This window comes from Tachypleus tridentatus, chromosome 13 (assembly GCF_004210375.1).
Source record: "Tachypleus tridentatus isolate NWPU-2018 chromosome 13, ASM421037v1, whole genome shotgun sequence".
In the NCBI taxonomy this organism is placed as follows: Eukaryota; Metazoa; Arthropoda; class Merostomata; order Xiphosura; family Limulidae; genus Tachypleus; species Tachypleus tridentatus.
Genome location: NC_134837.1, coordinates 129,631,174 through 129,657,658, shown reverse-complemented (window position 1 = coordinate 129,657,658; position 26,485 = coordinate 129,631,174). Strand labels below are relative to the sequence as shown.

General features: G+C 33.2%; 1 protein-coding gene and 1 pseudogene across 4 annotated transcripts; one reads left to right on the top strand and one right to left on the bottom strand.

Annotated features, from left to right (window-relative positions):
* Positions 1–486: 486 nt before the first annotated feature.
* Positions 487–15,975, top strand: LOC143240896 (succinate dehydrogenase assembly factor 2-B, mitochondrial-like). The gene is made up of 4 exons (XM_076484138.1): positions 487–696; positions 6,648–6,868; positions 12,194–12,303; positions 15,587–15,975. Exons 1-4 carry the CDS (start codon positions 643–645, stop codon positions 15,694–15,696), a joined length of 495 nt encoding a protein of 164 aa, XP_076340253.1. The 5' UTR covers positions 487–642; the 3' UTR covers positions 15,697–15,975.
* A 4,563-nt stretch (positions 15,976–20,538) lies between these two features.
* On the bottom strand, positions 20,539–26,251 carry LOC143240895 (retinol dehydrogenase 13 pseudogene; annotated as a pseudogene). 3 transcript variants are annotated; one of them, XR_013022020.1, is made up of 2 exons: positions 26,029–26,251; positions 20,539–22,683 (listed from the first exon to the last, which is right to left on the bottom strand). The product of XR_013022020.1 is annotated as a retinol dehydrogenase 13 pseudogene, transcript variant X3 (transcript). The 3 variants fall into 3 exon arrangements; XR_013022019.1 differs by lacking the exon at positions 26,029–26,251 and adding an exon at positions 24,173–24,516; XR_013022018.1 differs by lacking the exon at positions 26,029–26,251 and adding an exon at positions 24,196–24,513.
* Between the last annotated feature and the right edge of the window lie 234 nt (positions 26,252–26,485).

The following is a 26,485-nucleotide window of genomic DNA, read 5'->3' as shown; positions in this document are numbered from 1 at the left end:
GAGTAGCCCAAGAGTTGGCGGTGGGTGGTGATGACTAGCTGCCTTCCCTCTAGTCTTACACCGCTAAATTAGGGACGGCTAGCACAGATAGCCCTCGAGTAGCTTTGTGCGAAATTCCCAAACAAGAAATCGCACTTTTGATGCCTTCATTCCCAAAGCATATTTTATTTCCACAACTTAGAGCATTTAGTTTATAACTTTATTTATTTATTTTCATTTATTTTGCTGTTTGAAGTGAAGCACAAAGCTACACAACGGGCTATCTATGCCTTGAACACTAGAGGTATTGAAACCCAGTTTCTTATATTGTAAATTTGCAGATGTATCGCTGTACCATTGGGGAATGGTATAAAAATGGTTGACTCGTTTACGTGGCGGAGGATTGTTCAATCTTCGAGGACCCTTGAAGAAACAATCTGACATTAAAACAACCGCCTGGGATTGAGCAAGCTACGGGACGCAGGGTGTCGTCCAATAGGATTGCAGTTTTGGTAATGTGCCTATAATGGAAGTTTAGGTGTAAGTATGTTGATTAAAATTCGCACGGTGAGGCTGTGGTTTTGTACAGTAGTACTGCGCAGTGTTGAATATGATATAGTTAACGCTTATTTGTTGTTATTTCTGTTAGAATTAAAATAAAACATGTGGAAAAGTGTTCAAGGTTTTTATGGAGCATTTCAGCTATCAAACATAAAGGTAATTTGTAATTTATGAACTAAATTTTAAAATAGTAATTTGTATAATTTTTTTTCTAAGGGTTTACGCTTAACATTTTAGTTTTACGAGTATTAGTTTCATAAACTATTATAGAAGAGAATGAAAGATACTGGTGGTTGTAGCAATACATAACCTGAATATGAACCTTTTTCTTTAAATTTAGAAGAGCAAAAAATCCAAGGTATCGATAATAAAGGACAAAAATTGTCATAATCACATATTTGTTAATGATAGTAATACATCATCAAAAATACATGAATAGATTATACTTTCTCAGCAGTTAAAATGAGAGAATTTTAAAGCAGAAATAATTTGCTTGAATTTGTTTTTCCCAAAATTTTAGTATGTTATAATTTTCAATGGCCATGAAAATATGCATATACTGTACAGTTAATGATAACTGTTTATGTGTAATTGTAAATACCATCATAAGTCAAACCATTTGCCAAGTAATTTTCATGAATAGAAGAGAATGTTAAACCATTAAAAAAAGTTTTGAAAAACTAAGAAAATTACAAAAAGTCTATAGTAAGCAACTTCACTGTATAGCAAAACAAGCAAAGTTGAACTACACTTGTAGAAATTACCTGTTGTGTGCATAACTGAGTTATGAAATTCCACAACTTCTCTATGATACTCCCACACCATCATAACTTACTAGACTCCAATTATTAATCTTCAGATGCAGATGGCATATTTGTAGAAACTTGTGTATTGTGTGTAGACTGAAGACCCTCACATCTGGTGAGCACTATTACACTGATGTTTGAAAACAGTAAAGTAGGCTTTCTTAGAGCCCTGTCAAGTTTCTCATTACACCTGCTGTCTCAGAATTACTATCAGTCTTTTTATTTTTATCATTAAAAATACTTTGGAATTCAAATCTTGTTATTATTGGCATTGGCCATGCAATCATCTGTTGCTTGTAACTTTGTATGACCATGTTAGCTGCTGTGACTTGGATATTCTAATTGCAAGTGGCCTACGTTAGTGATGTTACATGCAAAGTAATGTAACGCTTTTAAATTATGTTTTTCATATAGACATCAAATATTTGTAACAGAGAAATGAAGATAGTGTGTTAAATTTTAAATTAGAAAATTGTATGTTAATTATTAACAAATTCATAATGGAATAACAAGTTTTTGCACATTTGATCACAATATAATTTGCTCTTAATGAACTATTCATTGCATGACATGAGGCTTCAAGGGTTGTTATGTTAATTATACGTCATCATAGTTCAGTGGCATCTTTAGTCAGCAGAACTGTTTTGTTGATTAAAAAATAGTGCAGTTCAGTCAATAAAAACTAACTTTTGTCGTCCAGTTTTGTAAACAAAGAATAAAGTTATGGCATCAGCCTGCTAACAGCCCCCATGGACTGTTTTGTGGGGGCCACTTAAAGCTTTCATGCTTTCTCCATACATGAAGACTGTGAATGTTCGTGTGACAAAACTTCAAACTCTTCTTTACTACAACATGCTAACCATTAACATCACTCTTTCATATTATATTCACAAAAATTCAAATGTTATATTCCCACATTTCCAAGGGATTTCATCTTTTTAATTGGTTTTCCCAATCAATAATGCTTTGTCCACCTATATTTCTTTAGTTATGGCCAGTGAAAATAGACATTGGAATTGATTAATTAAATAAAAAGGAATTCATGTATAAATGTGGTCTTCCTGATAGCTTTTCCTCAAGTAAATGCAATTTTTATTTAATTATTTATATCCCTGTATCCATTGCAAATTTTGTTGTTATCCTCATTATTGTACATAAAAGATAATATAATGCAATTTGATAATGATAGTGCATACCATAATACTGTTAATACTTATACTATGATTTATTTGAAACTCCACAGAAATGGACAACACTTGATGCATCTTCATGTATGATGCTGCGACACATAGTCAACTATCAAAAGCTTTAGAAGATAGCAGTCTTCTTAAAGAAATAACCAGATTAACTTAGACAGAATTGATTAACCAACAGGCCCCTTATTGTCCTTAAGTATTATGTTACATACATATAATTTAAGGACAACAAGAACCCCTGTGGTCCGCCTAGGCCATCCCACCCACTATATTAAATTCTAAAACTAAAATAAATTACTGTGAACCTTTTGAGTTAACTGTGTCTGAAGGGATAAAGGATAACTAGACTTCAGACAATTGGGCACCTGAAAAATGAAGAAGTAGGATATTTAGGTTTGCAATAAGGTTAGAGGGACAACTGTTCACTCCTTGTCAGGAGTTGGCTTGCGGAAGCAAGTCACCTAAATTTTTGCATGGGCTAGGCCATATTATCTGTCTGTGATTTTGATCTTTTAAAATCTTTGTACATAAGTAGTGCAACCTACATGGATTATAAAATAACATTTATTTAGTTCCCTTGTTTTTTTATCAAAATTGGTTTTAAATCTTTTGGCTGGTAGGCATTTGAGTGTAATTTATGGTGTCTTTTATATGCTTATGTAGTGTTGTACATGAAACATATTTTTTTTATAATTATTGTTTTATGATAAACACATGATGCTTAAATGCCTGACTTTATCATTTTATTAGGCATATAATTGTCTGGGGTCTGTTTATTCTGATTTCATCTGAAGGCAGCTCATTCTTAAGGCCAACCACCTATTAGAAAATTAAAGTTGAAGATGATTCCTGTTGTTCCAAAATTTATATTTGTTTCCTCTAGTCTTATCATTCTCACCTTTGCATAGAAGAAAAAAATCAACACTGTTAGTTATCTGAACAATTTTTAACACCTCTTTCAGTTTTCACGTAATTTGTTTTTTTACAAGAGAAAACAATTTCAATGTTCATAAGTTATCATTGTAGTATCTCTCCTTTGAACCTTTTCAAACAATTCAGTATCCTCTTTATAGGTAAGAAGCCTAAGGCTAAAATATCTTACTCCAAAGTGGCCTCACCAATGACCTTTGCAATGATTTTGTAACCTTTTAAGGCTTTTATTTAATATTTCTCAAGATACAATCTTAAATTCTATTTGCCCTGTCGTTATCACCAATTCAAATTGTGCTTTCCTTCATACAGCATCAGTGCCTTGTGATGTTTAGGTCTCCTTTTTCCTATATGCCTGTCCTCAGTTTCTCATTTTTGCCCTCCTCCTGATTCTGAAGGACTTGTTTGTCCTGTTTATGTTTTTCATTGTTCTATTGCTCACTGAGCTTTCTTCTGAGGTTCTTGTTCCCACCTGTTTCTCTCTTTACAATCTTCCTTTTCCTGTGATCTTTCCTTGATTGACCTTAACCACTCGTGTTAGATGTGTGATTCAGGTGACTTATTCCTCCTTGTCTTCTTTCTGGCATGATCTATTTTATATCATCTACATCACTTCCTTTCTTCCTTCCCTTTCATCTTTGTTGGCCATTAGAGGAGAGTCTACTGTAGGGCATGTGAAGGAGTTTGTACATTTTCATTTCTCACTACTTACACCACATTGCTGTTTCTGCTTTATCAGGGTATTGTTTACTGCTTGTGGCTCTTCTCACAATTTTGGTGTGACTGACTGTAACATGGAAAATCTATACTAATGCTTTCTTTTCTTTTTTTGGATAGGTTCCAAAAAGATGGCCATGGCCATTCAGTTCATATTAAGGTTGTGATGCTCTACCAGTATAGAGGAAGTTACAAGATCCTCCACATGGGTGATTTTCTCAGAATTGAGGCACCCAAAGGTAGTTAACCTCTCTGATTGTACATCCTCCTTCAACTGTTGTATGGGTGCTGGTACGCAGTGAGTGAGGCTTTGGAGATCGAGTAAACCAATTGCATAATTTCTGACACAGGTTTTAGGTTGTTCATCTTTCCCTTTTGATTGCTCTTCTGTGTGGTAGGTCACAGAAGGTCTTTATGATATTTTTGCTTCATTCCTGGGTTTTCCGTCATTATGAGGTTGTTGAAAACTTAGGCCATTTTGTGTTTGTTCACAGTCCTGGCAGGGTTGAGTGCATGCAGTGGATTTCCTTCAGATTCCAGATGACACATGTCTGAGTCCCTGAAATTAGGTTGCCTTGTCTGTCCCTGGAGTCTTCTAATAGGTTTTCTCTAGACACTGGGACTTGAGATAAAGATGGTATAGGTAGTTCCTCATCTTACCCTCTCAAAGATATAGGTACCCAGCAAGTGAGGTTTTGCATGTAGTTGACTTGCTGACTATGGTCCATCATGCCCTAGCCACTCTACACCATGAGGTACATCAATTCTTACCCACCTTCTGTCATGGGATTGAGTGGTTCTTCCTCTTTTTTCTCTTTTGTTTCACCATCTTCTCCTATGTGGATGTACTGTCTTTTTGTTCCACCATGTCTGATTTTCCTGGCCTTATCACTTTTCATGGCAAAGAGATACCTGATTGAGATGTGATGTGGTACTTCTCTTCAGATCTAATACTATGTTCCTCTCAATTAAGAGGTAACCTTCAAACAGTTCTAGGGATATGCCTGTTCTTTCCTCATACCTAAGGGACCTTCAATTGAATGGGGGATTTAAGCTAATCTTATGAGTAGAAGGAGAGTACTGTATCAGAAGTTATAATTTTCCTAAATAAAATATATATTTCAGATAGGTACTTCACTCTTCTCACACGTTCACCCTTCCTCTTCACCATCTTCTAGTACTTGTGTTTTCTTCCAAACTTGAAAGAGAGAGTTATATGGTGGTGCATAGAGAGAGTCATATGATTCATGGGATAGTGCTTTCCTAATGATGGAGAGGTGATATATAGTGATTTACGTAAGAGAAGTGTTGGAACTTTTGATTCCAATAGAGGAAGGATTTGAAGGCTTGTGATACACATTCAGAAAAGTTCTTAAGTAGAGTGTTGGATAAAATGAGGAAAGCTAACCTTGTGGAATGAGGGAAGTACCTATCAAAAATACATTTTCATGTAGGAAAATTATAATATTCATGTACCTTCAAAAAACAACAACAAAGGAGAAGACAAAACACACAAAGAAAACCTATTTACCATGTAGAACTAAGCACTACATTAATTGTACTTGGTGTCATTGAATTCAGCTTTATCCTGGTATTGCCTCTAAACAGATCAAGATAGGCTATTTTGCCCAACACTGCCATTTACATTGAATTAGCTTTTTGTATTGGCCTGTGTCAAGCACACACTTGAATCTTTATTATGCAAGAGTTTGATTGAAAACTTAATAGAGATCAGCCAAATAATACACATTTTAATAGATAATATAAACAAAAGAAGCTCTAAACTTGCATTAATTCACAAAATTTGTAAGAATATATGAGGTCTTACTTTACACTGGCCAGAAATAAGAATAGTATTGGTTCTAGTATAAGACAACTGGTGTAACATTAATCTTGGCAGTTAGGTTTACCATATTAAATTTTAAGATACCCAACTTAATTTTTAGGAGTAGTATGCAGTGAGAATGCCCTGTTTAACTTTTAAAAGTACCACAATTCCAATTAGCTCATGTGTTGTTCTTAGTATATTTCCTCTAATATCAAGTCTTGAACCTTTCAGTTAATTCCTGCTTGAAACCCAACAAACTCCCCAGAAAGCTACACATCTGTTTCTTTCCTTGAAGTTTAGAAATTCTTTTACTTTCTTAGGAGATCTTCCAACATAACATCATCATTTACTCCAATGCAAACTATATAAACGGTTGAAATGCTCCATAATTTCCTTTACTTCAGATCAGAGAAGAAATTATGGTGCTATTATTTCAATGCCCCTCATTACTAAGGTTTGAGAAAGAAGACATAATTTACTTTGCAGTACAGTTTAGGTTCCTTTATTAGAATACAGAGAGTAATAATTTGTAGAACTTTTACCTTAACCAGTATGTTTACAAATTTATATAATTTGTATCGTGTTTCAAGTTTGTTTTTTGTCAGGGTTTTTTTCTCATTTCTATTTTAGGCTTACATAAACTCCAGCACTTTTCAGTCTAGGTGGCTGGTTTCCAGAATCTCTGCTTTCAGTACCAAGACCCCTGATGAATCAGAACCACCACAATATGGACATGGCTTTCCTATTCCTCCCTTCACAGTTCGTCAAAATGAACCTTTACCTCTAAAGCGAGCTCGTCTTCTCTACCAAAGTAGAAAAAGAGGAATGCTTGAGAATGGCTTGATATTGAGGTGTGTGAAAGGTTAAATGATGCTGCTTAAGAACAATCATGACATCCATTCAAACTGTTAATCCTTTTGGCATGTTTGTTATTATATGGTGACCATATAATGCAGTTTGCGTTTTCGGCTAGAAAAACAAATTTAGCTCACAAAATTAATATTTGAAACCATTTTTGCATTGGTGATCTCAGTTGTTGATTCATGTCCATCATGGTATTAAAGTTTGAAGATGGTTTAAATGGGTAGTGAGAGAAACTATTACAAATGTTTCAAGAAACTTGTGTCAAAATGTTGTACATTTGTAAATAAAGTTTTTTTTTTTATTTGCTACCCATTGAAGTCATCTCCAAACTTTATTTTCTGGAAAATGGTTTCCTAATTATCAACTTGACAAATGTTATTCAAAACAGTGGTAATATTTCATTTGTATGAGAAAATGGATCCTCATTGATATCTAATTGTTCCATTGTTTTTAAACTTGAAGAACTAATTGAACTTGTGTATGTTGATGATGATTTTGGCTCTGAATCTGAATTATTTTATAATTATTTTGAGCATGGTATAACTAAAATAAAAGTATGTAGCTAAAGAGTTAGTAGAAATTTGAGGGGTGATGCTGATTTATGTACAGCAATCACTTGAAAATGTTCTCATTTTTATTATTAGAAACTTAGGTTAAAATAAAGATAGCATTTATAAGTAATCTTCACAAATGTAGCATATAATGTTTAAATTCTCATGAGTAAATAATGATGATTGAAGGGTTATCTCATCAGTATTAATTATACTGATGTATAATCAGTGGATTGATTTAAATTACACTGCACAACAAAGTTTTTGCTTCTTGAACACTGTTGGGTGTTCCTTATAGAATTTTGGCTGCTGATCACAAAAATCACATCCAAATTTGCCCTTCATGTACTGTTTCATCGAAATCTTCAGTTTTGTCATGTTTTTTCTTATATTTGTGTCCAAAAATTTTCGTTTCTATAAGAGACCTAAGAACAATATTTTGTGCAGTCTGGGCATGTCCAGGCATGAAATCAGGCCAGGTTGGAAGCTGTTCTGTGGAAGTATGCAGCCTAGGCATGCCTGGGCAGGCTGGAGCTAGCTTTACACTGTCTCAGCAGGCTATAAAAGTGGCTTGCATACACAGATGCTGCTTATTGGATTAATATAGACCTTATAGTGTGTATGTATTATTTCAGAATATAGCATTGCCTCAGTAGCACTGTAACAAGTAAGTTAGATGTTATAGACGTTTTACAGGACGATTGTAGTCAGTCAGTATGTCTCATCAATGTCGTAACAGCCGCGATACATTCTGCTATATTTGTGGCAAGTATACACTTGTTCATCAGAGACGCTCAGTAACTGCTCTTACTTCGGCTGTAAAATTGGTGATCAAGACCAGGAATGGGCGCCTCACATTTGTTGTGCAACATGTGCTGTCTGTCTGAGAGCTTGTGGCTCAGAGGCACTTGAAAGATAATGCCGTTTGCTGTCCTGATGATATGGCGAGAACAGAAAGACCATGTGATGAACTGTTACTTCTGTTTGACTAGTGTGTCTGGTTTCTCTGCCAAAAACAAGAAGTCAATTGAATATCCCAATCTGCCTTCAGTAATGAGACCCATGCCACATGACGACAGTCTTCCAATTCCAAAACCACCAGAGGAATGGAACTTAGACAAACCAGATGAAGAAACTGCAATGCAGGGAACTGGCAGTGACATTGATCTGGATTTTGAACCATACTCCTCAGGTGATCTACATCTCATAACACAGTCAAAATTAAACAATCTGGTCAGAGATTTGGGTCTGTCAAAAGCAAAAGCCAAATTGCTGGGTTTGAGACTGCATTTTGCTGTCACCAGGTATGAAAATTTCTGTTTTCCAAAGTTGTCAAGATGATGTAACCAAATTCTTTGCACAAGTCGATTGTCTCTGTTTCTGTGTTGACATCAAAAGATTGTTCTTTGCTTTGGGTTGTGACCATGACCCACAAGAGTGGCGTCTTTCTATTGATTCATCAGTGTTAAGCCTCAAAGCTGTTCTGTTACACAATGACAACGTTCACTCTTCAATACCTGTTGGCTATGCAGCACACATGAAAGAAACCTATAAGAACATGGAAATGTTGCTGAAGCATATCCAGTACAGCAAGTACAACTTGAATATCTGTGGAGACCTGAAAGTCGTTGCGCTGTTACTGGGACTGCAGCTTGGCTATACAAAGTACTTTTGTTTCATCTGTGAATGGGACAGTCGAGCCAAAGAGTCACATTATTCTAGACAGAGCTGGCCACTCCATAAAAGGTTAGTTCCAGGACAGAAAAATGTGACGCATGAACCGCTTGTCGACCTGGCAAAGATTTTTTGCCTCCTCTTCACATAAAATTGGGACTTATAAAGAATTTTGTGAAAGTAGTGAAGAAAGAAGGCAAAGGTTTTCGTTATTGAAGACAGATGTTCCCAAGAATAACTGAGGCCAAGGTCAGAGACGGCATTTTTGTTGGCCTTCAAATCAGACATGTTATGAGTGACAAGCAGTTTGAAAATTTGTTAGTTGGGCTGGAAAAGATTGCCTGGAAAGCCTTCAAAGACATTGTTGACAATTTTCTTGGCAATTACAGAGCTGTACATTACATTCAGCTGGTGGACAAACTTCTCAAAGCATACAAAACAATGAAGTGCAACATGTCACTCAAGATTCATTTCCTCCACTCACACTTGAACTTCTTCCCCACAAATCTCAGTGCTGTCAGTGACGAACACGGTGAAAGGTTTCACCAGGACATTGTTACAATAAATAAATGATATCAGGGCAACTGGAATTTGTCAATGCTTGCTGACTACTGTTGGACATTGCAATGTGATGCACCGGACATTGAATACAAACGAAAATCAGGACCAAAACACTTTTAATTATGTTGAACTTAATAACATATTAGAAACATAAGCACAATTAAATACGTTATTGCCGATAAACAGTTAACAGTCTATTTCTCAGAGTTCCTTCGTGATAAAACAAAACCAAAACTATATTTGTGCATACCCACCAGGTACCTGTCACAATCAGCAAAAAACTTTTCAGGAAGCAAAACTTTTCAAAAAAATGGTTGTGTAGTGTTATCAATGAAATACAAGTTTCTTGTGTAAATTTTATTGTAATATCTTTAATAACAGTTCTTTTGCACATGTTACATGCATATATCAAATTTGATATGCAATACCTTAATGAATAAAAATAGAAAATAGTTTTTTCCCAAATAAGTACAATTTCACCCTGAATGACATGTAGCAACAGAAGGAAATTAAGTTGCATCTTCAAATAAAAATACCATATTTTCCGGTTAATAAGCCGAGGCCAATTTTCAGCTCTGAAAATGAGGGTTTTTGCTTATTACCGCCCAATAAGCCGAAGCCATTTTTAAGAAGTGACAAGTTTCTTCAAAATGATTTCTTAGTCTCGTCTCGTTTCAGCGTCAGCATGCATGTTGTGTGTGATCATTGGCATTCTGTAGTAAAGCAGAACGTGTCGTATTGAGACAGAGATGGAATCAGTATGTCATTCGTTATTGGCTCCACTCACTGTAATTGGGTAACCAATGAAATTCCAGAAACAACATTTCACTGTAGTCTTAACGTGCTTTGCTGATGGGACAAAATTACCGCCTGTGGTAATTTTCAAAAGAAAAACATTTCCTAAGAAGAAGAAATTTCCGAAAGGAGTGATCGGCCAATAAGCTGACCCCCAAAAATCAGGTCCAAAATTTAGGGCCAGAAATTCGGCTTATTAGGCGGAAAATACGGTAAGTTGTTTTCTCTTGAGGTGATTACTTAAAGCTGTGATGTACAAACTGTGGGGCATCCCCTTCCCCAAGGATGGTAGGAGAGTTAATAGGGAAGATGTATAGCTATGAATGTAAGATGTACAATTCAAAAACATACTTACCATCCACTGACACTACATCTTTTTCTTGATTTCCAGGGTTTCTGCTTCTTTGCCCATCTAAGCACTGATCATGCTTTCTTCAATCTTTTATGCCTCCACTCAAATGCTCATGGTAAAATCTAATTTTGCAAAATCATCCACCACTTCATTGTGCTGTTTATCTAGATACTGTATACAAGTACCTCATTCAAATAGCATAATCACTTTTCTTGACAGAACATTCAACATAGGTTTCCATATCTCAAACAGTTGGAAAATGAAAGAGGTATTCATTTATGCTATTCCATACAAAGACATGCTAGTCAGGTTACCAGACATAGTGTATATTAATGAAATATGCTCTGGAAGTCTGACACTTTTGTAAAAGTAGCAGTATTTGTACTTTTAATTAATATAGTGACAACACGTAACACAGAAAAATGATGTACAGTGTATTCACAAATCTGTTGTAAAGGGTGAACAACATGCATGTTTAGAAGCAAGGGCACCACTGATCTAGTGGATTGATAGAACAAAGAAATTTGTTCTGTACTGAATTCTGTTCATAACAGGATGAAATGATGCAAGTTTAAGATTTTGGAAAAACAGATTGAGGCAATTACATTTTGTAATCAGTATCCTTAAGCAGCAGTGAACACCTTATAAGGGTTTTAGAAATGTGTGGATTTAATTTTTGTTTTTCTTTGGTATGGATGTTTAGGAACAGTATTGAAAGTGGTTCCCTCCCTATTCATATGTTATGTGAATAAAAGATAAACCAGTTAACATTGGCTAATTTACAGGGTATATAAATAGACACTTGATATATTCCATTCCACTGTATGATAATTTTTAATACATTCTAGGTTTCTTTAAGTGAATTACTGTGCTGTTATTATTTTAGACCAAACTAAATATGTAACTTGTATTTTTCAATTTACAACATAGTTATTTTTAAAAAATTAACAGTAAATGAATATGTGATGTGTGTGTTTATATATATATATATATATATATATATATCACTCTTCAATACCTGTAGACAGTCATGGGAAGGGGACTGCTCTTCACATCTCACTCTCCTAATTTCCATTTCTATATCTATTTCTATCCCCTCATTTTATTTCTTGGAGGTTAAGACTGATAGACAGTATATCCCCACTGCAATGTGGGTCCTCTTTCATATCTACCTCCAAAATTGAGGATACATTTTATATCCCACATTAAAGCTTGTACCCTGGGATCTTTTCAATTAGTGTTGCATTTTTTGTTTATTATTGTATAATTTGTTTTTGTTTCAGCTTGTTTGTAGGTTATAACTATGATATCACTAATATATGGCATTATAATATATATATATATATATACACACAATATATTTATATTTTGTTTTTCAGCACCTTTGCAGCAAAATACTTGGATTCTTTCAATGAGCAACAACTAGAGCAATATGACAAGCTGATAAATATTCCATCAAATGATTGGGATATTTATTACTGGGCAACAGGTAATATACACCAATGAATTTAAGACATTAGAACATAAAACAACAAACAAATATGGTTGTAGAAGGCCATTTTGACCATCAGTGTTCTATGTAGATCTACCAAATCAGTCATGTAAACATCAAACATTTTTCAAGTGAATACACTTGCCTCACTTCCATGCACTCAAAAAAAAAAAAATAAATTCATAATATTTCAAAGGACAAGTCAAAATTATTGCTTTCAAAAGTAAATTGTCATATCTATGATATTTAAGGCTCCTTTTCTGACCTGTTCATTTTCATTCTTTTACTGTAACATTACAAAGTAATAGTTTGTTCAGTCTTTACTATTTTAAACTTTCAGTGTTCCATCTTACTCTTTTATGTGTTAGAGTAAACAAATCAGAATATTTATTGTATTAGTGCCCAGATGGGCCTGTCCTACCATTTAAAAAATTGCACTATTAAATTAAATAAACTATAGAAGATAAACTTATATGTGTCTTCCACTGATTTAAAAGAAAAGTCTTAAGTTGAAAGTTTTAAGTATAAAACTTTTATCTTTTTAAATTTGTACATAACAAAAATCTTAAATTTTGACATTGGGTCAATTTCAGCATACTCCAAAGAAAATATTAATGTTTCTTTCAATTTCCTCAATTGATTTCTAATGACATTCACAACCTGTAAAATGAATTTCATAATAGTTTTGACCAACCAGCAGCCAACAAAAGTCACTTTGTTTCAGTATAAGCAAAGTTCTTTACCTTGGTTGTCAGGTTATGTAATAATTATCTCTTTCTCAGCTTTGAGAGGCAATAGGATAAATATCTAAACATTTAATGAAAGCTCTTTATCTCTTTTTTCTCAACTATATAAGTCATTGTAGCTTCCATTTTAGTAAAAACTCTCAAAAGTTTGTAAACAAGTCATAAAAAGTTTAGTTTGATATTTTGAAAGAAAAAAATGGTTTTGAATATCAAGTGTCACAGTTACTGTCTTAAGTTTTTCTTAAAACTTATGGTTGTCATTTACTTTTTCATTTGAACTATGATGTTGCAATAAGATAAGAATGAGGTTCAGATAAACAGTACCTTCTTCAGCCATGTTTTTTCATAAATTTGCCATTTATACAGTTTTGAAATATTTCTGTTACATTTGCCCTTTTTGTTTTTTAGATACAGTATCTTTCACTTTTAACTTATAAATAATTTCCATGCACCATCTGAAATATTTTTTGCCTGTTAAGCTTGTCATTTGCTCATATATTAGGTATTGTAGCCTAGTTCCCCAAAACCTTTCAGAAGGTTCTGATTATGCTTTTTGAAATATGTATATTTCGCAAATGTGCTGCATAAAAACCAAATTATTGAATGCTCTGCCCCTGCTTTCTCATCATTGCAGACATGTACAGCTAGGGAGGAACATTACACAAGGTGGTTTTGTAAACAATAGCAACTTTGGCAAGTAAATTTATCAGCAAATAATTTTTGTTTCGCAGCCCTTCTATTTTGCCATCCTTTGCAGCTGCTTACTTTGCCTATTTGATAAACCTGACATTACTAGTTTCTGTAATTGATGTATGCCATACATATCATCTGGCTTAATAAGTTTAATATTAATTACTTTTGTAAGAAAATCATATAACAATAAGAAAAAATATAGAAAAAGCCACAAAACTTGTTCAATATGATAAAAAGTGAACCGAGGATTAAACAGTAGCAATAGAATAAATATTTTACTGAGTAACAAACATATTCACTCATGTTATTTATATATTTTTATAATTTTGATAGTAACTGTTACTAAAAATTAATAGAAAATTTCACATTAGAGATTGCTCAGGCTTTGAGGTGCATGATTTAGTAACCCTGTTTTTTTCTTTCACTATATTGGTTGTCCAGAAATAATTTGCATAATTTTTAAATAGATTAGAATGTTCCAAGACTACTCGCACTGATAAAGCCAATCATACTAATTTCTTAATTTCTGTGTATTATATGTACTGTGTCATGTGTTATAAAACTACATTAAAATTTAAATTAATTTAGACTTAAAAATCTGAAACAAGTACTGGTTGTAGTTATTTAGTGGTGATTAAGTACATTCCACAAAATATGATTATATAGTCATGACTGTATCAAACCTTCTCTCATTTCCACTTGTCTTGCAGCCCTGTGTTGATTATTAATGTATTCTTGTACCATGTTAGTTTAACTTCATCTTATAAACAAAAAAATCATGACATGGTTACTGTTAAATATGGAACAATAAAACTAATAGTGAGGTAGTTAGTTTCACCAGTTACCTGTTAGAATTATATAGAAATGTTCAAACAACTTGTCATGTGCTCACAAGTTTTCTATCCATAAGTATCATAAAAACATTCAAAGTTTCTGTAGTTATTATGTGCTGTAACTTTACCAATTGATTTTTTTGGACACAAATATTGGGAGTGTCATATTTGAACTGTTATTTAATATATACTAGAAACATTTCTCATAAATGGGTCTTTGTTTGGTTTGTTTTAAATTTTGTGCAAAGCTACACAAGGGCTTTTTACACCAGCCATCCCTAATTTAGCAGTGTAAGACTAAAGGGAAAGCAGCTAGTCAATGCCACCCATTGCCAACTCTTGGGCCACTTTTTAACCAACAAATAGTGGGACTGACCATCACATTGTAATGCCCCCATGGCTAAAATGGCAAGCATGTTTGGTGTGACTGGGATTCAAAGTTGCAACACTCAGATTACAAGTCAAGTGCCTTAACCACCTGGCCTCTAACTGACTCTTATTTGTCATGTTATGAATCTTGTAAACTATTCTGTTAATATTTCCTGATAAAAATTCCATTTTATAGTAAATCACAGCTTGTCTTCATAACATTTCTATACTGTAAAACTAATTTTATACAGATTTCTTTAGTATTGTATATTGTTGATGTCCATGAATTCAAGTTAATAAAACTATTTCTTGATATATTAAATTCAGCTGCACAGTTTTCTTTTGGTGATTTTGTCAAGTAATAAAACAAAATTTAATATTTATAATAATAAATTTTTCTACTATTACTTGAATTTTAAGTTCAGTTTTATGTGTAATACATATAATACAAAACCTGTTCATGTGTGTTTGTATATATTTGTTTTATTGTTAAAAGTTTTAATTTATCTTAGGATTTTCATTATTTTGTGTGAATAATAATAAAACTATTCATTAGTTCATAGTTATAAAAAAATTACTTGATACTGTTTATGTAAATATGCTGTTCGTTAATCAGTTTTTACAATCTTAATTTCATAGAAGTGAAGAATACACCACCAGAGTTTAAAAATGAAGTGATGGACTTGTTAAAACAACATGTGAAAAATGATGACAGAGAAGGTCGCTGTAAACAGCCTGACTTGATATAGTTGATATTAGTAAACAGTGAAGTCACAAATAACTGGTGTTTTCATAAGACAGTAGTGTGTTTATTGATCTAGTAAAGTTGGCATATTTTGTGACATTAAAAATATAAATTTTATCTAGTTGACGACATTTGAAGTTGTGATAAGAAACTGCATCTTAATCTGTTTGGTTGAAGTAAAGCCTTATTTCATCATATACTTTAATTTCAGAAATTATATAGTTCATAGTGAATTTATGTGATCCGTTTAATTAATAAAATATACTAGCCAATACTATCAGGAGATAGCCAGATGTAGCTTTGTTGTAAAACAGACAACACAAAACTTGAAATTAGAATTGTAGTTCTAGGTAAATGATACAAACGGAAATAATAATGTAAGATAAACATATCAATACTTGACATTGAAACTATAACATAAAGTCAGATTGTTAAAACATGTAATCATTAAGTAAGCTTCCATTGTGTTAGCAGTAAGTCTTCAGATTTACAATGCTAAAATCAGGGGTTCGATTCTTCTCTGTGGACTCAGCAGATAGCCCAATGTGGCTATGCTGTAAAAAAACTTTTTTTTTCAGTATGTGTTTTACAGTTTTTTTCCAAAATAAACTGACACATTTTATGATGATATTGCAAAAGAAAACACTTGTTTCATGAAAATTAGGGTAAATAGTGAAATACTATAATACTTATAACAGTTTGCTTCAGCCAAATGAGAATGTAAGGAACAGATATTATTTGACTTCAAAAAACTAATGGCTTTCAACATTGATAATATTATGCTGTTCCAATTAAAATGATGACAGATAGCCTGTGTATTGATTGAATAGATGGTTGTACAAAATAATTTACTTTCCAAAGCAATACCAAATTGTCGATTAACTCGTTGACAATGATATGAGACTGCCAAAAACTTCCTTACTGTACAATATATGTAACTCTTAATCAAAATTGATTCTAAAACCAAAAACTGAAAAACTAATACACAAGATTTCAGCAAAGGGCACTGAACACATGCACTGCCCTCTTTTCAAAATCATTTTCATGATAAATAATTGTAATATGTTGTTTTATAAACACTAATATAATTTGCACAGATGTAAAAACAAGAAAAATCATCTGAGCTGCTCATAGCAGTTTCCTACCTAAATTTCAACATTTAAAATGAAATTATTAATACATAAGTAAACTAATTTACACTGTTATCAATGTTCATTTCCAACTCATCCATTGATGTATGCTTCTTTGTAGACCTTCGTTAGGTTTGGTGTTTTATGGCACAAAACAACTAGGCTATCTGTGAAGACCTTCTTTGAAGCACTTGCTTTTCACTTCTGGGTAAGGCTGAGGCAACTGCAGATGTTGACAATAGGCATTGTCTTCATCAGGCTTACCTTGAATTTCAACTTATTTGCCACTTCCATGGTTCTCAGTATTTGTGTTCCAAATATATATCCAGAAATCATAGTACTTCCATAGCAAATTCTTATGGACCTCTTTCAATATCCACCCTTTAACTGAGAAACAACATCTAAAAGCTGCTGTGTGATTTCATGAGAACCTTCTTGGTCACTTTGCAGCTTTAAAAGACTTCCCTTTCTTCTTATGAGGGTTGAAACCATCCAAGTACCAATTCATTGCCTCTCCAACTAGGCTGCAGTTCTCCTAGATGTTGGTGTGCTTCTGCCAGTTGTTCCTGCAGATTCCTCTGAGTCACTACTATTATCTTGCAAGTCTGCATCTATTTATTTTCCAATGATCAAATCTACTGGTAGTTGGAGTTTTTGTCCCATTGTTATTGTGGGACATATAGTTTGTAGATTCATGCACAAATGTCTTGTAATCCATGAGTATTGCTGGTATTTTCATATCCTAGTATACTTAATCTGGCACATTATCTGCCTAGTGTCTGGTTGAAACTTTCTACCATTTCATTTTATTTTTTTTTTTTCTGTCCAGTGATTCATAGTATTCCTTAAATGCTGCTGAATCAAAGCTTTTCCTTCTGGTCAGACTGAAGTTATGTGGGTAAACTATATGTATGAAGGACTGATCAATTACACATTTGCTGTTGTGGCTGCTTCTTGATTTAGTAATGCCTAAACTTCTAGCTACTTTGAAAAATAACCCCCAGTTACCAATAATGTACATGTTTCCAGTATCAGTTTTTGATAGTGGCCCTATGATGTCTGTTGCTATTTTCTCCATTGGCTAGTACAATTTGAGTGTTGCTTTCCTCAGTTTAAGTGGCTTCATTTTGCAACCATTTATCAATATCTCTTCTCATGCCATTCCATTAGAAACTTTCTTGAAGCCAACTACATGTTTTGTCTTCATTCTGAGATACAATCTCATGACTCTTGCAAAATTACTGCTCTTTTTGACTTTGGAATGACTGATTGTCAATACACTTTTGTCCTTTCTCGGTTTCCCTTCTGCATTATATCATATGGTAGATGCAACATGCTCCATACAATTTGGTCTTGGAGCTGGTGCAGAAAGGCTTACTACACGCTTATATTATGGAAGCAATGCAATTCTGGTTGGGATAGTCATTCTTTTCCTTAAATAGTTCAGTACATCGAACCACATACTGTAGGGGTTACATAGCATCTGAAAACAATGACAATCTAAAACATTACATTCCTTAAAAATCTGCTTACTAGACCAAGAGTTAGAGATTAATGAGTGATATCAAGGGACATTGTGTTTGATATGTCTTGTGCTCTCGACTAGGTTAATGATGACAAAGATTCCACAACTACATCTTTGGCAATGAGTCAAAAGAGAAGAGCTTAAAGATGATACTACCTGCTTGTCCAACAAATGGGCTGTTACTTTGAGACTCAAGAACTGCTACAGTTGTGATTAAAACTGATTGGCAAGTAGGATGATAGGAGGGTCAACAGCTTCAAGATACAAAAGTCAAAATGAACACATTCCCTTAATTTTTGAGCAAAGTTGAATTGCATATTAAAATATCTAAACATTTAGTATTCACTGGTCAGTTACAGCAGGTGGAGTAGTTGTTTGATGTGCAACCTAAATGGCTATGACATCTTTGCTTTCAATTCAGTCAAGTGGAGGATGCTGATATTTTTATGGCATGGACTATTTGTGAATATCTTGGTCAGCATGGGTAAGACAGCTGAATGTACATATGCAACTTCAGAACACAAATGATTGGTGCAGCTGTTGATAACCACTTAGAATATTAATACCCTAAGAAGCTTTTATTTACAAGTACCTGGATGAAACTATATGGTAGACATTAACAAATATTTCCCTGAGACTTCTTATATGTGAACATATTTTATTGCATTTAAACAGAAAATCTTCTGGGTGTGTAGTGAGAGAGTTGATAAATGAGAGTGGTAATGTAGCAGATGAATATCCATAAATGTTTGTAGTTGATACCAACAGCAATATTTACATTCTTTAGATATCTATACATTACTGTTAAGAAGTGTTACCAAATGATTTAGCTTCTTCTCCATGAGTACCTGTTATTTGTGAGATGTTGTTTACAGCAAAGCCATTAAGGCTGTCTGCAACCATCCCTAATTTTCAGTTTCCAACTATAGAGAAGATAAGTAGTCAGCAGAACCCACTGAATAGGAAGGATGAGTGTCACGCCATATCAACCCAACAGCTAAATTAGAGACATCTGGCACCAATATAACTTGTTAAAAAGTTCTAAAACTCATTTTGCACCTTTTAATGCACATGAGGGTTAAAACATTTTACTATTTTGTCCTATTTATCTTACTTATGAAAGGTCAAAAGCGAGATTATCAAAAGTAAAATAAACTTTGAGCACCCTAAGAACCATAAATACCTCAATTAAACATATTAATCTATGAGTCAAAAGAACCATTTTTTAACTGAATATTAAAGAACCAAAATAACATTTAAAAAAGGAACAAATAAACAAGAATATACTCTGCTTGAACTACAGTACAGACTTTGAAAGATGAGAGAATCCTAAAGCAAAATTATTCCCTATATCACCAATACGCACCCCATTACATTTACAAATTACCCAACTTCAAACAAGATCTTTCAAGAATTTAAAATACAAAGTCTCTATGTAGCAATAAGAAATTTAAACACAAGAATAACAGAATGCTATACAGGAGACTTAAACCACATGATGAACAGGAAATTGTCCAGAATTATAGATAAAACCATAAATTGCATATCACAAAAATGTTGAAAGCTATATTATTAAAATGTATCAGATTTTAGGGCTTCTGAAGTAAATTTCACAGGAAAAACTGCTAAATCATCCCATCTGAAATGGAAATCAATAAGCAACGAGAAGAGAGAATTAAAACTGATTGGCAATTAAGATGATAGGAGGGTCAGCAGCTTCAAGATACAAAACAAACGCATTCCCTTAATTTCTAAGCAAAGTTGAATTGCGTATTAAAATGTCTAAACATTTAATGTTTGTTAGTCAGTTCCTTATGTGGGGCAAAAGAGAATACATAACAGTATCAAAGTAAGTCCCTAACCCGTGCTAACATGTTGTTCCAAATGTGTGGTTTGTTTTTTTATGCTAATTTGGTGAGTTCCTCCTTCTTTAGTTGCCTTCCGAGGTGTCAAAAATACTCTTCATTGAACTACTCTCCTTGTATGAGTTGTGGAAAGTTACATGATATTTTCCATTCTTATAACTTATGATTATGTAAAACAGTAATGCCTTTGTGTAGAAACTTTTCCCTCAATTCAAATTAGTGATTTTCTTTCTGTATTTGAATATTTAAATGTTCAAAGAATGAAATTGCCAAAATGTTTATAACAGAAATATAATTTCATATGTATATTAAAAATCCAAAGAGTAATTTGAAATTTAGATTTTATTTCTTATAATCTTTCACGTGCAAATATGCAATACAGGTTATGTGCAATGCCTATCACGTGGATTAAACCCCTAATTTTGACATGACATGCCATCAAGCTTAATTCTGAGCTATCATGGGGGGGGGATATTGTTAATTTGATTATTTATAAAACTTCAGAATTGTGTTTTTAGAGAAACTGTCTTAATAGTATGTTGTTACCTTGTCAGGTTTTTACTTTATTACACTAGTGAAAAACATCAGTTAATAAAGGGAGGGCAGAGAAGGTACTGTACTGTCTTGTTACTAAAAACTGACCCAGTTAATAACAAGTCTATTTTGTTATCAGCAACTTCTCTTTGAAATCACAAAAAGTATCTAATTTAACATCGTGGTCCAACTACTAATGCATGAAAAAGGCTTATAAAGATTAAAATGGATTACCATAAGGTTCTATTTCACATATTGTGTTTGTTAATTATGCTTTATGCTAAATTTCAAAATTAACAATGTACAATATGGTAGTATTAATGTATTTGGGAGGGGGGACTTTTCCATAACTTCTAATTCAAAACAATCTTGTTCTGATCAAACAGAAATGAAGGGTTGTATGACCAATAAGTTTAAGGTTGTTATTTCAAAATTTAGAAGAAAAAAGTTGCTAACTTCTTGTTATGCAAAGAAAAAGATTTATGCATAAGTGTAGACACAAAGAATTAGAACGAGCTGTGCCTACTTTTGAAATAATGCATCTAGTCAACACCACCCACTGCCAACTCTTGGACTACACTTACTAAAAATAGTAAGATTAGCTATTATCATTATCATGCCCCAAAGGATAAAAGGACAAGCATGTTTTTTGTATTGAAGAAAATATTCCCGGTGAAACTGTGACAAATATTAGAGCTGAAGATAAATATTAATTAATTTCTGTGAGATACTAATAATTGCCGTACCAATCAAAAACTAATAAAGTTTATTCATGCCACTTCTTTTTAAATCATACGCTTGCTTCAACTTCAATACTGTGATTTACTTATCTTGTTTCACTGTATTTCATCTAATCTAATAATGACAAAAATAAACAAGAATTACACTTCTCAGTGTAATACAACACATTAGTTTGTATAACTGTGGTTTTATTGGAGTTTTTTTTTCTTATTTTAATCTTGTCCATTTCTCACTAACTAACCACAGTCTCTTTGCACCTTGCTCGTCTTGTGCTTCCACTGACGGTGGTGCTTCTACACAGTTACTGAAGTACTTTCCACTTTTATCCATAACATCAGAAGAAAGTGCACATTTAATAATTGTCTGGCTACCTTGTACAGGACTCTTGCTAAACAGCCACAACAAAGGGTTCACTAGAATGTAAGAGAAAAATGATTTATTAAAGCTCATATGTCGTGTGATCTCTGTATTCACAATTCCAGGATTCACTGCAAAAGTCAACACTTCCGTTCCCATTAGTCTGTTGGCTAATTCTTTAGTAAACAAAACATTAGCAAGTTTACTTTGACTGTAAGCCTTGGCAGCATCATAGTGTTTTTCACTATTTAAGTCATCATAATCAATATGGCCACGATAATGAGCAGTGCTCGACACATTAATGATTCTGGAAGGAGCAGACAATTTCAGTTCATCTAACAGTAAATTGGTCAACAAAAAATGGCCCAAGTGGTTAACACCTAACTGCAATTCAAACCCATCTTCAGTCAGCTGATGAGGGCATCTCATCACAGCAGCATTATTTACTAGAAAATGAATGTAAGAGTTTTTTGTACTAACCTCTTCAGCAAACTTCCGAACCGAGTGAAGAGATGCTAAATCTAGTTTATAGCAATAAACTTGCCCATTGTTGGAATCCAGCACAATTTCTTGTCGACTCTTGTCACATTTATTAATATCTCTACATGCCATTATGACTTTTGCTCCTCTCTTTGCAAATTCCCGTGCCACTTCTTTTCCAATTCCACAGTTTGATCCTGTTACAATAACTGTCTTCCCATGCATAGTTTCCTGACCATAATATCTGCAACCACCAACATAATCCTTGAAAATTACTAAACCTCCAACTGTTGTTCCAACAGCACTTAAAGCAATAACTAAACGTGATGGTCTGTAGCGAACCATTTTCTTTTTGTAATCTGTAAACAAAATAAAGAAAAAAAAGTTTGTTCTTTTTGTATTATAAACAGAAGTTTACAAGAATTAATGTGAAGTTACATTATATAATAACCCTCTAAAGTATATCATGAAAACAAACAACTTTTATGTAATTCATAAGATGTTTTATCTTGTTGCAGAAAAATTGGGCATGAAAAATAAAACAGAAAATATTTACTTTGTTTCTTAAAGCTTCAGGTACAGTCTTCAGTTCATAAGTTAATTCAATATATGGACATGAGAATAATGAGATGACATAAGAAAAGTTTTGATAAAATAAAAAAGTGCCATATAACACATCTGTTCAACATGACTTTAATGGCACAAACCATATTATTAGACAAACGACTAAACAAAGTTGTAACTAAGCTCTGTTCAAATATATCTCTGCATCTATAGGCTTCCACAGCTTCAATTTAATATATCTAATCCCTTCTTTTATCTACTCAAACAGGTCAGTCTTGGAAAGAATGTCCAAACCCACAAGCAACTTTCAACAAATAAATAAAGCTTTTCGTATTGCTTTTCCAATCTGGTTTGTTTGTTTATGAATTTTGTGCAAAGCTACAGAAGAGCTATTTGCACTAACCATCCCTAATTTAGCAGTGTAAGACCAGAGGGAAAGCAGCTAGTCATCACCACCCATTGCCAACTCTTGGGCTATTCTTTTACCAATGAATAGTGGGATTGACTGTCACATTATAATGCCCCCATGACTGAAAGGGCAAGCATGTTTGGTGCAATGGGGATTCAAACCCATAACCCTCAGATTATGAGTCAAACACCTTAACCCACCTGGCTGATTCCACTCTGGAGAAAATAAATCTAAATCTGCCTCACTATACAGTTTAAATGACATGCACCAGAAATCTTTCTATTCTTATGCCACTAAATGCTGAGAGCTGACCCAACAGTGAAAACAATAAGCATGCATGTAATATCTATAATAAAAATTATGCTTCAATGCAGAATTTTCTCCTGTGTTTCTTAATTAGTCCACTATGTATTTCAGGTGAGATACATTTTAAACTAGCATTTCAAATTATCTTTTACTTTTTATACCACACTTTACTGCTCAGAAGACCTTCCATTTAATATCAAAAATCTTTATCTGAGCTGGATCATTAAAGAGGTTAAAATATGGTCCAAAAGTATGGAATTTTTACTTTCAAAATAAAAAAATTAAGTTTTAGAATTTTAAATTATCTGCTATAGCAACACCATAAAGAAATGATTAATCTTATTGAATTAATGGGTAACCTACACACATATGCATGGTTATGACACATTTGTAACCTAGATATTCAACATAATCAGTAAATGTACAATCTTGGGCCTGATTAAAGTTGGGAATATTTTCATTTTTGTTTAGACATTTTAACATAAATAGTGGCTGTTATTAAAATATACACAGTAAGTCTCTTATACGTAGTTTATTTTAAAATCTACCCAACGATATAAAAGTCGTACATTATTAAATGGCGAATACTTACGTCTATATTTAGGGGTATAGTCTAATGTTTACATATCGAGACGCAGATCTTAGGATCCAGATTCAAACGCGATGCCCTGAGCACACTTCGTAAGTGTTATGAGGCTAGTACGCCAAAGTCGAAACAGATGTATGGTAATCATTATCAGTATTTCGAGATAAAATCACACACTCTAATTTCTATTGTGTTTTATAATACTAGGCTATAGTGGTCAAAACTCGTGAATTTTATTAACATAAGTTCAGACAGTATTAACCTAGCAGTAGCATTCAGATATGGTTGGCATTCTAGCCTTTTAATATTATTTGCTAAATTACCTAAACATTTTTTATATGAAAAAAAAATCATTATACTTAAAAATAAATTACTAGAATCCTGGTGGCAAATTTCGTGTCAAATTTATGTATGTTACAGTTATTAAATTTGTCTTAAATATTGGTAATTCAAATACAATGTAATGTACACATTTCCATTCAGTATTAATGATAACTTGCTATAAATTCACATCCTGCTATTTACATAGCTCAAAAGTCTCTTGAGCTACTCGTTTTATTTGTTTACGGCTTTACAGCATATTTTATAAAGTTACTTGGATTTAGTCTGCCAATTGGAAAACCCCGCTAATACAGAGGTAAGTCTACAAACTTACAACGCTCAAATCAGCGGTTCGATTCCCTTCGGTGAAATCAACAGATAGCCGGATGTGGCTTTGCTATAAGAAAAAAACACATACACACCCAAATGAGAAAAACGTTGTCGAAAACATTTTTATTTGTACATTTCCAACTCAATTAAATATGATTAAATCTTTTGCATTCATACACCATATGTTTGTTGAATTTTTTGCAAAACTACTCAAGTGCTATTTGCACAAGTTACCCCTAATTTAAGATGAATTATTGGGATTGACTATTACATAATAACGTCCACCTTGGTTAAAAATGCGAGCATGCTCAATAATGGGATTTATGCCCATGTCACATAGTTTGTGAGTTAAGTACCCTAATCACGTCCCAGGTCATGGATTTAAAGTAGCACATATCATATATATTTTCTATGAAGGTGTTAAAGACAACAACTTAAATTGATTGAGAAATATCTTATAAATAATTCACAAGGAAAACAAATGATGCAAACTCATGTGTATTTTGTAAAGCTACAAAATATGAGAAATTGCAAAATAAAGGTGTTTGAAAACTGACCACAGAAATACACATTTCATAAACTCTAATTCACTAAGAGATAAAATAAAGACAATACGTAAGACAAGAGTTTGCTAAATTTCATGCTAGGCTATTCAAGATATATATGCTAACTATTCTTAATTTTCTAATGATAAAAGGAAGGCAGCTAGTCACCACGATCAACTCTTGAGCTGCTCATCATCAATGAATAGCAGCAACTGAAATGGTGGGCATGTTAAACAAGTTTTGATTCCGTCATCTTCAGACTGCAAGTTGAGCTTCCTAACTATCTAGTCAAGTAAAAATATTAAAGGACAGTTTATTGAGGCAGTGTCAGTGTTTTGTATATAAGAAAGGGCCAGATACTATACAGTAGATGTCTGTAACTTGTTGGAGATAGATGTAAACAATAAACAGACAGTACACAATCTACTTGTTTTAATATAATATATTCAAAACAAGTCAAATGTATAAACAAAATTTATTTTTACTATTTGTTATCAAAGCTGTATCTAAAGCTTTAAATATTTATCTTTCTTTGTCAAAAGTCCACACAGGGTGGTTCAGTTAATACAGAACTAGACTAACAAGATGAATTATTTCTTTTCTTTCTCTCTTTCACAATAAAACCAGTGATAAATTCACTTACGTCACCCTATGAGTTAACATAGTCGTATTTAGAACTTTAAATAATTATCTCCTTTTCATCAAAGTCCACACAGGTGTGTTTAATTGCTTCAAAACAACCTTTCACAAGACAAATTATTCTCCTTATCTTGCTTAAAAGTGAAACTCCCTTTAAATGTCACTCGTTACTATGAAACTAACAATCACACGATCTAACTTTGCTTTTACTGATTTAACTTTTTCTAACTTCACCTGTTCTCACTTGGTTGTGGATATATATATTACCCATCTGATGATTAGAACTTTCAACATACTACAAGTCACACTGTTGTAACTCAAGACAATGATAAAAATGCAGTATGTACAAGTAATGTGATGTCAAACTACACTAAAATGTACGACTCTTACCGATTTATGTAATGAAACTTGTCATAATTATTACTTTTAAAATAATCAACTTTCAACACTTGTTATGAAAC

What these genes read in the sequence shown, in the direction of transcription:
- LOC143240896 (XM_076484138.1), top strand. Translation starts at nt 643, where the DNA reads ATGTGGAAAAGTGTTCAAGGTTTTTATGGAGCATTTCAGCTATCAAAC. An exon ending in TTCAGCTATCAAACATAAAG is followed by an intron (nt 697 to 6,647) that starts GTAATTTGTAAT and finishes TTTCTATTTTAG; the next exon opens with GCTTACATAAACTCCAGCAC. An exon ending in TATTTATTACTGGGCAACAG is followed by an intron (nt 12,304 to 15,586) that starts GTAATATACACC and finishes TTAATTTCATAG; the next exon opens with AAGTGAAGAATACACCACCA.